General features: G+C 38.5%; 1 protein-coding gene across 2 annotated transcripts in view; it reads left to right on the top strand.

Annotated features, from left to right (window-relative positions):
• The window catches only part of atg7 (ATG7 autophagy related 7 homolog (S. cerevisiae)), a 53,854-nt gene that overhangs the window by 24,982 nt on the left and 16,569 nt on the right, over window positions 1-12,303 (top strand). For both annotated transcript variants that reach the window (XM_067504676.1, XM_067504675.1), the window contains exon 18: window positions 4,421-4,543. In XM_067504676.1, coding sequence (XP_067360777.1) covers window positions 4,421-4,543 — 123 coding nt within the window. The remainder of the gene's footprint in view (window positions 1-4,420; window positions 4,544-12,303) is intronic.

Below are 12,303 nucleotides of genomic sequence, written 5' to 3'. Positions count from 1 at the left end.
TTTAGAATAAGACTCATAACACATAATGTCTGTACAACAACCAAGTTTGTATGTTTGTAAGAGAAGTCTGACCTGTTATGTTGACTATAAAAAATTCAATTCAAATTCAAAGCCACTGAGTCGTTAGTAGCTGTTGTCATAAGTGTACAGTAAGTATGTACATTGCTTACTGTACATGTTTTACAACAATGCAATGCTACATTGCATTGTTGTAAAACCTCTAGCTTTTTGAGGTAATTATTCATAGTTGTGTGTTAACATTAACTATTTTGAAATCTTACATCCTTACTAATACTACTGGTATGATAATGTGGGCTGTGATCAGTCTTAGCTGTTTTTAGCATTGTCACAATGAAAGGATCAGAAACTTAGGGCATCTCTTTATAAACCATCGTCCTATATTTACGTCATGGGGCGTTTTCTGCTCAAATGACCTGGTTTAAACTAGACACACCACTTATGGAGTTTGTGCCCAGTCACCAAGCTTTCAGTTACTTAAAGTTAGTAAATCCTTATGAATCTCAAAATCAGAATTATTGTAAGGATGCAAGCATAACAAAATGTGTCTTGGTTCCCAAAAACAACACATTGGATAAGAATAGATTTGAAAATAAAACAGGGCAAAAAAACTAATCATAACAGAAAGGCAACATAGACCTGGTGATTAGAATCAAGCAAAACCTTTAGCAAAAATTAGAACCGTTTACATTGGCAGTTATTATAAACAGTTGACATTGAATTTGGAATGAAATCTGTGCAAGCAATGTGGAAGGAATTGAGGTATGAAATGAGCTGTAGTATAAAATTTGCCACCACTTTGTCAGGTAGCACATAAACATGTAAAGGTATTTCATGGTGACAGTGCAGGATTTAATGAGAGGAATGAAGCAGGTAGTTGAGCGAGTAACAGCAGATGATATAAAACTGGAGGTGGATGCAGGGATCAGTGTGGGGAACGGTTTGGATCTGCTGTATTATTCAGCTGTTAAGTAGAGAAACAGCTTGTCGGAATATGCTGTTTCTGTGTTTGCTGGTGGAGGTGTTTATTGTTGTCAGTCTTTTTCCTGAGGGTAGCAGTTCAAAGACTGTGTGAGTGTCCAGGATGGGAGGGGTTGGATTTCATCTTGACTGCACAGGAGTGCAGCTGATCATGGGGGGAAGTTTGCATCGTTTGCGATCGTCTTGTTTGAGCAGATGATGCACTGCAGACTCTGAACGTTCTGTTTGGTAGCCGCACAGCACCAGACAGTAATGGATGATGTGAGGATGGACTCCAGGATGGCAGCTGTGGAACTGGATTGACAGCTGCCTTCTTGGAGTCCATCCTCATATCATACTGCATATGTCTTTAATTCAAATGGTTCTCTGGCCCCAGTGATGCCAACATGTGTTTGAATTAGTCAGGTGTGAGTTGTTTTTTTAACCTTCCTCTTGTGTTAGGGTCGGCACCGACCCATTTTCAGTTTTAAATGCATAAAAAAACCATATACATTTGTTTGTTAGATCAAGGCTTTTTGACTTTGTCAGTAACCTCTATTTCAACAAAATAAAAAACATTTAAAACTTCTAACTAAATTATGAAATGCTCTTATTGAAATTATGACATTTGTGATGTTAGGGTCGGTTTCGACCCACTTCTAAAAATAAGGTTATAAAGCAATATTTAGAGCAAAAACTGAAATAATAAGTGCACTGTCAGCCTAAACACTGACAGCCAGCTCTTCTGCCAATCATGTGAGCTTTAGGTGACTCTTTTTTTTCTGTATAACTGCAAAAATACAGAACAATCAAACAAACATGGACGCGTCCAGACGTGTGAATTCAGTATTGAATTGGTGACTTGCAGAGTTCACATCTCCAATTTACAGCTTCAAAAATGAGAGATTTTAAATGAACGAAGTTCTGGATAGTATTTTTGGTGAAAATGAGGAAATAAACACAGGGGAACAAAGCGACATGGATGAGCAGGTTTCTGAGGAGGAAGACAATGTGGACTTTCATCCAGAAGAGACAGACACATCTGATGAGTCTGATAAGGAGGTCACCATTGAAGAATTTGCTGAAAGTCCAAAGATGGTAAGATCTTTTGGAGGTCAGTACCTCATGATGCACATGGCAAGGCAGCTGCTGCAAATCTCATCAAAATGACCCCTGAAATCACAAGGTTTGCTGTGACGAGAGTCAGTGACATCAAGACATGTTTTGAGCTTTTTATGCCATTGTCACTAAAAAGAGTCATTCTTGCTTTGACAAACCTTGAAGGAAAAAAAAGTCCATGGTGACACGTGGAAAGACATTGATGAGGAACACCTAGATGCTTACCTTGGTGTTCTTCTTCTTGCTGGAGGATACAGATCCTGCAATGAGGCCACTGATAGTCTCTGGGACGCATCAACAGACAGAAATATTTTTCGGGCAACAATGTCACTTATCTTATAAATCTGGGCAGCCTGTGATTCAAAAACAAGCTATGCCTGGAATTTACAGATTTACACAGGCAAAGTTGCTGGTGGCATCCCAGAGAAAAATCAAGGCAAACGTGTGGTCCTCGATATGACTACTGGACTGCAGAGTCACAATATCACTTGTGACAATTTTTTGTACCAGCTATGACCTTGGACAAGAGCTTCTCAGGAGGAATCTTTTAGTGAAGTTTTAATGAAATAATTTTAATTTTTGGCTTTTCCTTGAAGTAAATGTATACGGGTCAAAACTGACCCGTAACACTATAGATGTTACTATAGTTAAAAATATATATAAAAAAAAAAAAACTGAACAAAATTATTAAAGTGATGTGTTCTAACAACCCTTAATAATGGTAAGGTAACAAAACAATCTTGTATTTATTTATATTTTTCTATTGAGGTTCATTTTACAATGTTGTTATATTAAGATTGAGGGGTATGCTGACAAAAAAAACCCCAAAAGGCCCACACCTAAAACATTAAAACTAATATTTTCATTGAAAAAGAAGCCTAACAAGGTAACCAACAAATGAAAAACAAATTAGATGAGAAATAATTGTTTTTTTGTGTATTTTAGAGCTGATTTAGGACACGGGTCAAAACTGACCCGTTAACACAAGGGATGGTAACAGAAATCTAACACAAGAGGAAGGTTAATTAAAATTCTTTATCAATGTCAACTGTAGCATTAAAATTTCAATAAACCTCCTTTGAAAAAAAAAAAGATAAATAAAAAAAATCATCTACAGCAGGTACACATTTTTGGTCATAATCTGCAACCCCATCTTCTCTGAACCGGCTGATTTTTTTATGATGTACCAAACAGACATAGTTCAGTGACATAAATGTGTGTTTTTGTATGTGTGGGTGACTTTATTAAAGATCATCACAGTTATCAAGTTGCTTGATGTGTCATGAACAGCTACTATATTTCAACAAAGCGGGTTTTGGTTGTTAGTATCTCATGTAATGGATACAGTGGACGGAAGTGGAGAATCACAGGAATAAAGGAGAAGGAAGGAAAGAAAAGAAAGGTTGAAAAGATGAACAAGGGACACGTCAGTGTGTATTGTGTGCAGCTTGTCTGGCTCCAAGACTAGACGCCAGGTCAGTCTGTGAACACACACACACAAAACATGCACACAGGCAGCGATGCAGGCAGAGTGTGTTGATGTCTGAGGCAGAGGTAACCCTACACCTGCAGAGGAGGGTCTGTGGGCGTCCATGAAAGGCTTGATAAAGTTTAGGAAGAGGGCAGAGGATTTCTGTGTGTGTTTTGGAAAGAGCGTATGGGTATTTGAAGTCAGTACTGGTAGGAGATCAAGGCAAACATTTCAGCATGATTGCAGAGGTGCTGAGATGTGGTGTAGATGCTGGGACAACAAAGCTGCAATTTTTTTTTCTTTTTAACCTATTAAAATATATTATTGGCATTTGATTGAAAGTTGCACTTCTGCCACCTCATAATGTTTTTCAATCAAGTAGACTCACCTTCCCAGTTCAAATATATACATCATGTTTAAAAAATACCCTTAATGCATTTGATGGTGAAGAGGCAAAATATAGTATTTTAATGAAAAGCCATAAAAGGTGAAGATGTGCAGTTATTTTAAGGATCCTTTTGTCAGGGATTGTTATATTAGAGTATCCTCCTTCCAGTTAAGTTGCCGTAATGCAGATGTAAAACATTTACAGGTAGCTGTCACAGTGAAATATACAATAAAACCCCAGATGCCATTACTCCGCATAATTTCAGAAGTGCAGTACAAACAGTAAGCTCCACAGTATGCTTCACGCTTTGAAGGTTGATTAAATGTGCTGTAGCTAGTTGACTTTACTGCATTCTAAATGTTTAGGTAAATGAGTGTATTATTGACCATGCAGAATACATTTCCTGTTAAATACCCTAGAATTGAAATTGTTGATTGTTGATGCTGTCTTTTTTTTTTCCCCAGGTACTGGACCACTATGAGAGGGAAGGCTTCAACTTTCTGTCCAAGGTTTTTAATTCTTCCCATTCTTTCCTGGAAGACCTGACAGGGCTGACGTTGTTGCACCAGGAGACACAGGCAGCAGAGGTAAATCACACCCTCATATATACCTGCACAAAAATAGTAGTAACATGCAAACAAGGCCCTGCTGCACTAAACGACCCACAGTGGGAGCATATTCATGGATAAAAACTTGTTTCACTTAACTGCACATGCAAAAATCTTCTTTCAGCAACTTTATATGCCTTATTTGTTTGGTTTGCTCAGTTTTTTAAACATTTTTTGGTGCTCTGGAGCTACTCATTTTGTTATAGGGAAACCAGATCTTGTTGTTCACGAACGACCTAATTCAGGGCCACTGCCATGTGACTCCAGCATCAGGAGAAGGCACCGGGTGTATTGCAAAGTAGGTGGCCAGAGGGTTTGTGGTGTCTGCCTTGGCAGCTACCACAAAACGTTCTGTTGGACAGTAATGAAAGAGGCGACCAAACTCCATTACTGCAACTTCAGTGGTTCTGAGTGAGGCCACTGTACTCTTCTGTAAAGGTTTTTAGGTTGCGTCTTTAGGTCAAGGAAAAACACAAATACATTGCCTAATCAAAAAAACTAATGGGATAATTCAATTGGATAATTACTGCAGTGACTAATAATACTGGAACGGCAACTTGTTATTGAACACTTACTGATGTGATGAGTAACTGACTAAGTATACTCTCCTATGATTGATACAAATTCTTTATTAAAATGAATGCAACTCTGCACATAGGCTTATCAACATAATGCCATGGTAAATGCATACTATAAAGAAAACTCAACATGGTTCAAGCATAATTGAGGTTTTGGGAATCTCCCAAGATTCAGTAAGAGAAGTTCGATATTATGGCATCCTTGTATAAGTTGATTTATGTTTTCACACTTCCACTGTGTGGAGGTGAGAGTGGAGCAAAGCATTGCACTTCTATATTTGTCACTTTTATTTAATTTGTGACACAACTATTTGAGACACCTTTCATGCAAACAACCGAATCTAACACTATGCATATCCTTCCTTGAGAGCTGCATCTGAAAATGTGCATTGTTTTCCTGTTATCCATCTTCCCCCATTATATCATGGCTCTTTTCAGTGTTGCTTTTGAATTGTGTTCGGACAGCATGACTTGCAAAACCAAGTCTGAGAGGCCATAAGCTAGCCACAATGTTTAAGTAGAGCTGATCCTGTTCATTCAGAAGAAAGCACGTTTTATTACTCTGGGAAATCCACGCAGAATTCTTAATGGACTTTTAAAACGGATTGGTTCACTTCTGCAAGCTAAGGCTTTTGTGAGAATGTATTTAAAAGGATTTCTCAAATGTAACATGTACTAGCAGATCCAGAGATATTTTTGTCCTGTGACCTTCTTCCAATTATTGTGTTACCATAGCAGCGCACAGTTGATGTCTATGGAACAACGAGTGGCATAAAGTTCCAGCATACATCCAGAATACTTAGTGGTGGAATATGAGTGGTTTTCCTCAAGACTCCCCTCCGACATGAGACAGAGTGAGAGACAGAAAATAAGTGTGTGGGTAGAGGGGGTTGGGTCTGATCCTGCCGAGCTGTGGGAAAATCCCACGTACTTTCTCCCCAACTCCTACTCATAACACACAGATGGAGGAGGGGAGAAGAGAAAAGCCTGGAAGCTAGAGGGAAAAGAGGGAGAAAGGAGTGCAGATAAGTGGGAAGGCAAGAGAAAGGAGAAAAGACAACACAAAGAAAGAATGGAAGGCAAAAGAGGATAGGAGAGGGAAGAGATAAAGTTGTTGGAGGAAGAAAAATAGAAGGCGGGAAAAGAAAAACACAATTTTAGCTTTTTCTGTCTTTCCCAGTCTTCTCCCTCTCTTGGGACTCCTTTCTATTCTCTTACTGACTCCTGCTATCAGTCTCCACCTCATTCCCTATCATTCTCTTCATCTCTAAGGCTTGTTCCTTCCTCCTCTTTTCACTCGCCCTCCCCGATGAGTGTGATGTGTGTTGTGTGTTGAAGACTCTGGCGTAGATCCCTTTCTCCTCAACCAGAAGATGGAGAGATTGTTTTGATTGCTTAGCCCACTAGCGCCAGAAGTCTTAGCGCCTGTTTCCTGTACACAGATTAGCTTTTCTGAAAACTACTGCTCTTGTCCCTTCAAGTTTTTTTTTTTTTCCCAATTCCAGGAAGGAACATAAGTTATTTTCTTGCTTGTGAAAGTGTATTATTACTTATTTTATGCGGGAAGCCACTAGAAAAACCCTTGTGGCTCTTTCAGGTTTTGACTAATATTTAAAGAAGTGCTGGCCTGAAATGATGGTAATTCTTAATGTAAACATTTGAGCGTGTAAAGTTCTTTTATTAGATTCCTCCAGCTATGAGTCATGATCAGATGATGATTATCACTTCCAGCGGCTACTTTAATGACTTGTTCCTTCATCGTCACTATAAGTACTTTGCCTTTTTCCTGTATCCTTTGTTTAGATGTACCGAAGGTCTGTGATGTCTAAACCGTGTGTCACTATAATGACTAATTAGGAACACAATGGCATTGGTGATAAATTACAATGCTCAGGCATGTATTACAGTGTACGTCAATGGCTTTTTTTTTTTTTTTTTTTTTTTACTGAAGTTATTTTTACAATGCTGTCCTCTTTCCCTAAATTGTGGTAGTGAATTCATTACAGGCCTTGTGTAACTGTGTGTTTCTGCTCATGCTAGTGTGTGTAACCATTCTAAACTATAATTCCCCTTACCAGATAACAGTACTATGTACTTATGGTCTATTTTGGGCAAGTTTGTAACCTGAGAACTGCTTTTTATGCGGTCATTACAGGGTTTTAAGGGAGTTCAAGTTCGGTAAAAGTTTAAACTTTCTGTGTGTGTGTGTGTCTGTAAATAGATTCTTTGTGAAATCAGTCCTGTCGAGATCTCAAAATGCACACATGGTGGAAAATATATTAGGAATTTGGCATCTTGCAATTTAGTTACATGTATTTGAAACTTTTCTTTTATGTGTGCAACATTCTGTATCTTTAGCCACATGTAACCATTTATGTTTATGGCAAGGAAAATCGAAAAAGATAAATAGTTTTTTACTTTTTTTTCCTATTAAAGTTGGACACTGTACGGCTAGTTTCCTTTTTACACCACAGCAGTAATCTACTGTAAGTCGTTGTTTGCTTAGGGAGAATTTAAGTATACTAAGTGCCTTCATATTATGAAACTGATATTAAGCAGTCTAAATGACCACATCTCACCATCAGTTTTAACAAATAAAGACATTTTAAACCCTGTAACTGTATGGTAGTCCTGATACATGTTTGCATGTCAGACCAGTGTATTGGGTTCTGGCTGATTGGCCTTCCTGACCGTAACCTCGCTAGGTGGCTGGAGCTTAACATATGCAAACTTTCAGAGAGAAAGGAAATTGGTGTCTGTACAGAATGCTGTGCCTCTGATATCTTTTGCTTGGCAGATGAAGTTATATAAAATTATGAATTTTTATTCAAACATGCACATACAGGGATCAGGTTCATCCTTATTATGTACGAGGACAAAGAACAAAAGTGATGGCTTTTCTTCACATATTGGCACAATAGAATAGGGCTATAGCACCATGAAAACATAATCACGATGATGTGGTCCCTTTAATGCAGTGTTAATGTTCTCCTGTTGTGGGTCCATCCAGTAACACTTGTAATGTTGCATCCTATTCTGTTAAGTATGATTTTCTAGTTTCTTCAAGGTACAGTGGTTTGTTTAGATGTTGTAGTTGTTGTTCCTTTTTCTTTTATTAGTTTGAAATCCAGAGAAAATACCCTCCCTTGTTGTTTATAAAATACTTGTTCATGCTGCTATTAACTGTGATTACATAACTCAGTACATCATTAAGTGAAGTTGGAAAAGCTTGTGTGATTGCTGTGTTTTCCTGGGCTGTTGAACTTGATTCTACACATCATATCAAAGGAAGCCGATGATTATGTGTCATTCTCAGTCTTCTTGCTTCCCATCGTCATTTTCAGTAATGCGATGCTGTTTGCTTGTGTTGTCTGTTCCCACACACATTAATCTGTCAACTTGCAAATGCACCAAACAGAGGATGTGTGACCCTCTCAGTACAAAGGGCCTTTCTGCAGATTTCATGTTCCACTCCCTTTCCATCTACTCTGATTGGCACTGCCAGTAAGTCACGAGATGAGACGTCTACATTGAACTTCTCGAAGAATGTGTCACTTGTCACACTTTGTTTTATGGTTTAATCTTGTGAACTGAATTTGTATTTATTTGAATACAGTGCTATTCTGTAGCTACTCTATAACAATATAATAATAATCCCCGGATATGCAAAAGCTCAATTGATATAATATCCCATAGGATTTAGTAGAGGACACAGAGACCCTAACATTGTGGATAAAGTTATGCAACACTGGAGCGGGTGAAGCCTGTATTTTTAATAATAATCATCCTCTCACAGTTGCATATTGAAATGAAATTATTGTAAATGAACTCGATCTATACGTGTGGGATCTTTGGAAGTTGAGATGTTTTCAAATTTATGGGATGTGAAGCCACCGATTTGAGAGATGTCCCGGTTGACTTACTGCAAATCAATTGCTCAACCACACTTCAAGTCCTATGTTCAGTTAGGGGGACTATGTTTGTGTCAATCACTGGCTAAATTATTACTCTTTTAAATTGACTTAAGTTTAAACTGTCCCGTCTGTCCAATAAACAATTTGGATGTAAACCGAGTCTTGATTAAACTTCTAGGCCTTGACATTTTCTTGCTTCTGGAGGTGTTCGGTTCGGTGTTCTGTGTTTTTCTCCAGATATGTGTGTTTTGCTTTTTGATAACAACCTGTGCACCATCAGATGCCACTAATAATCACCTTGAGTCACACTAATACTCAGTAGAAGCAGAGGTTACCCAGCCACCCACGCTCGGCCTTGCTCTGGTCTTAGCTTCTCTACGTAAAACACTGTGCTGACGATAAAGTTGATTTAGCTCTGTTGGCCCATCACCCACCAGCTTGGAAAACATACAAGTGCGAGCGAGCATGCACGCACACACACAGTAACACACACACTCCTCTCCACTCACCACTCTCGTTTCTTCCTTTCTCTCTGTCCTGCTTTTTGCTCCCACGCACACACACACACACACACACACACACACACACACACAGTTACTCCTTGAACGTCAGAGGGGCCCATGTGTGTCAGGGCTTTATCCAAACAGAGCTACGGTTGCTACATGCTACAATTATTACCAGATGGACTCAGGGAACACATATATTAAGTCTACTTTGCCATTAGGATACTGCAGTGTACTGTGGGAGTGAGAGATGGAGAGACATTGCAACGATTGTACATAACTTCAAATTGAGTGTAATTGAGTTGTTGTTCCCTGTGATTGCAATTTTCATAACAATGTAATTGCAATTATTTGCCCATTAAAACTTATTTTTCATCTTGCTATGTTGTCAAAACATGGCATTTTATGTCAAAGTCAAAGAGGTTTTCTTTTTAAAATTACACTTGATGGAGGTAATTTCGGTGTAAATCCTAGATTCTTAGTCCTGCTTGCTTCTCAGATCATTTTAAAACTATGTCCTGAACCAAAATCTCATTCCAAGCAGAAACGCAAACCACAGAGGATGTTAACAACTCAACACCATTTCTGGAGACGCTTTTTTATTGATGACACGGTGAGAAGAGTTTGATAATCAGTTTAGCACACATTAACACCAGTAATGTTGAGATTTATTGGAAAGAACTGTTTAATTTGGCGCTTATTATAGCTGGAGTACACACAAAGTTCTGTGAAACTTATTAGTTAGTTTAGTTTGTTTCTGTTCACTTTATGACTGGAAGAATTCTTACTTCTGGATTCATTAAAACCTAAATAAATATTCATTCAGTATTTATTTTTTCATTCTTGGAGTTCATCATATTAAGTATGTATTTTGAATTGTAATGACTTTTTTGTGAAAAAAATGAGCACTTTCTAAATTTGTTTTATAGTCACTTTTAAATTGCAGTGGAATATTCCTAGTAAATCCAGCCATCCATTATCTAACCGCTCACCTGTGTAGGGTTGCAAGGGGTCTGGAGCCTATCCCTGCTGTCATTGGGCCGAGGTCACCAGTGTATGTCAGGGCCAACACAGAGAGACATTTACTGACAGACAACCATTCACAGGCACATTCACACATATGTGCGATTTAGATTCACCAACTAACCTAACATGCATGTCTTTGGACTGTGGTAGGAAACCAGAGTACCAGGAGGAAACCCAAACAAGCACTGGGAGGACATGCAAAATGCTGCAGTTATGCTCTCCTTTGACTGAATCTGACAAATCCCATTCATCCTCCATGGTTTTGTATTGCTGCATGTTAATGAGGTGTTCCTAATGAGGTGTGCACATACTTGCACATATATACCAGTGTCATCATGTATTGCTGCTCTTCACCATGTGTGTATTTATGTCCCATATGTATGCAAGTTATGCCTGCGTAACATCTACTGCACTGCTAATTATAAATGCATAGGCATGTCCACTATGTAGAGATGCATCACACCTCTGCTCCTTCTCTTCTTTACATAGGTTTTTTTTTCACATACACAGACTTCACATACAATAGATTTAAATCTCGCCTGATCATTCCAGGCTAAATTCAGAAGCTTTGTGTCACTCAGTTGCCTTACTCCCTAATCTTCCTAACCCTCTCTTGAGTGCTTGACGGTTGTGTGTATATTTGGTAATACAGATTCCTGTATGTTTGCTCATAATTCTCTACCTGCAAAATGTCATGTTTCTTTTTGGTACAGTATGCAGTGTGTATACAGTATGCTGGCACGAGAGTCCTCTTGGGTGGACTGGTTGATTCTAAAATTCCTAAACTGATCAGCATGGCAGCCAAATTAGGTGTATTTTTCAAAAAATGTATTTATATTTCCTTACATACACTACATGGGCAGTGCCCATGCAGCCTTATCCTTTAGGCTATCGTCTATTTTGAAATATAAATTTAGGTCTTGGAGTCACAATAGAGAGCAGATACTTTATCCCCAGCTTTCTTTTATTATGGTTTCAAGTAAGCCCACTCATGCCATTGAGTCATCATATTAAATAGCAAATGTTCTATGACATGGTAGCTGACCAATAAGGAGTTAGGTCAGGTGGGACAGGTGGTCACATCATCATTCCTTTGACTCCCTTTTCTGTTTCTGTAACTTGGGTAATAGTATTACGAGAGCCAGCATAGCTGCTCAGTGTTTCCCTGATTACAAAGTGCTATCTTCAGCAAAATACCCAGCATACATACAGTCCATTTTAAAAAAAGAAAAGCAATTTAAGCATCAGATTGGTGATGTATGCTGTTCATTTGTCTCATTTTGCCACCGTAACAAGTACAATTTGTCTGCTTTCAGTTCTACTTATAACTCCTTAGCCAACCTGCTGGCATCTTTATACTTTATTTTTCTTTAATTTGTCCATATGGTGATGTGGAGAGATATGAGATTAATTAGAAGAAGATGGCAGTGTGCAGAATAGCAGGTGATAAGATCTAACTTATTTGGCAGGCACATTACTCTCATTACTCCACTCTACTGGGACACTACTTTGGTGGCCTGTTTATTATTAATACACTTGTACACGGGGCTGGAACCGGTTGAGAGGTGTACTGTAGGTGGGGGGCAAAGGGGACACATAGCACCAAGGATATGTGAAAACAGGGACGACTTTAGATTCAAGACACAGGAAGTCTTGAATCTAAAGGAGCTCATATAGAATTGTCACCAATCATTAATCATAAGGAAGTTATTTTCATA

Source organism: Channa argus, chromosome 5, assembly GCF_033026475.1.
Source record: "Channa argus isolate prfri chromosome 5, Channa argus male v1.0, whole genome shotgun sequence".
Taxonomy (NCBI): Eukaryota; Metazoa; Chordata; class Actinopteri; order Anabantiformes; family Channidae; genus Channa; species Channa argus.
Note: the sequence above shows the minus strand (reverse complement) of the source record. Positions and strands in the feature narration are given on the sequence as shown.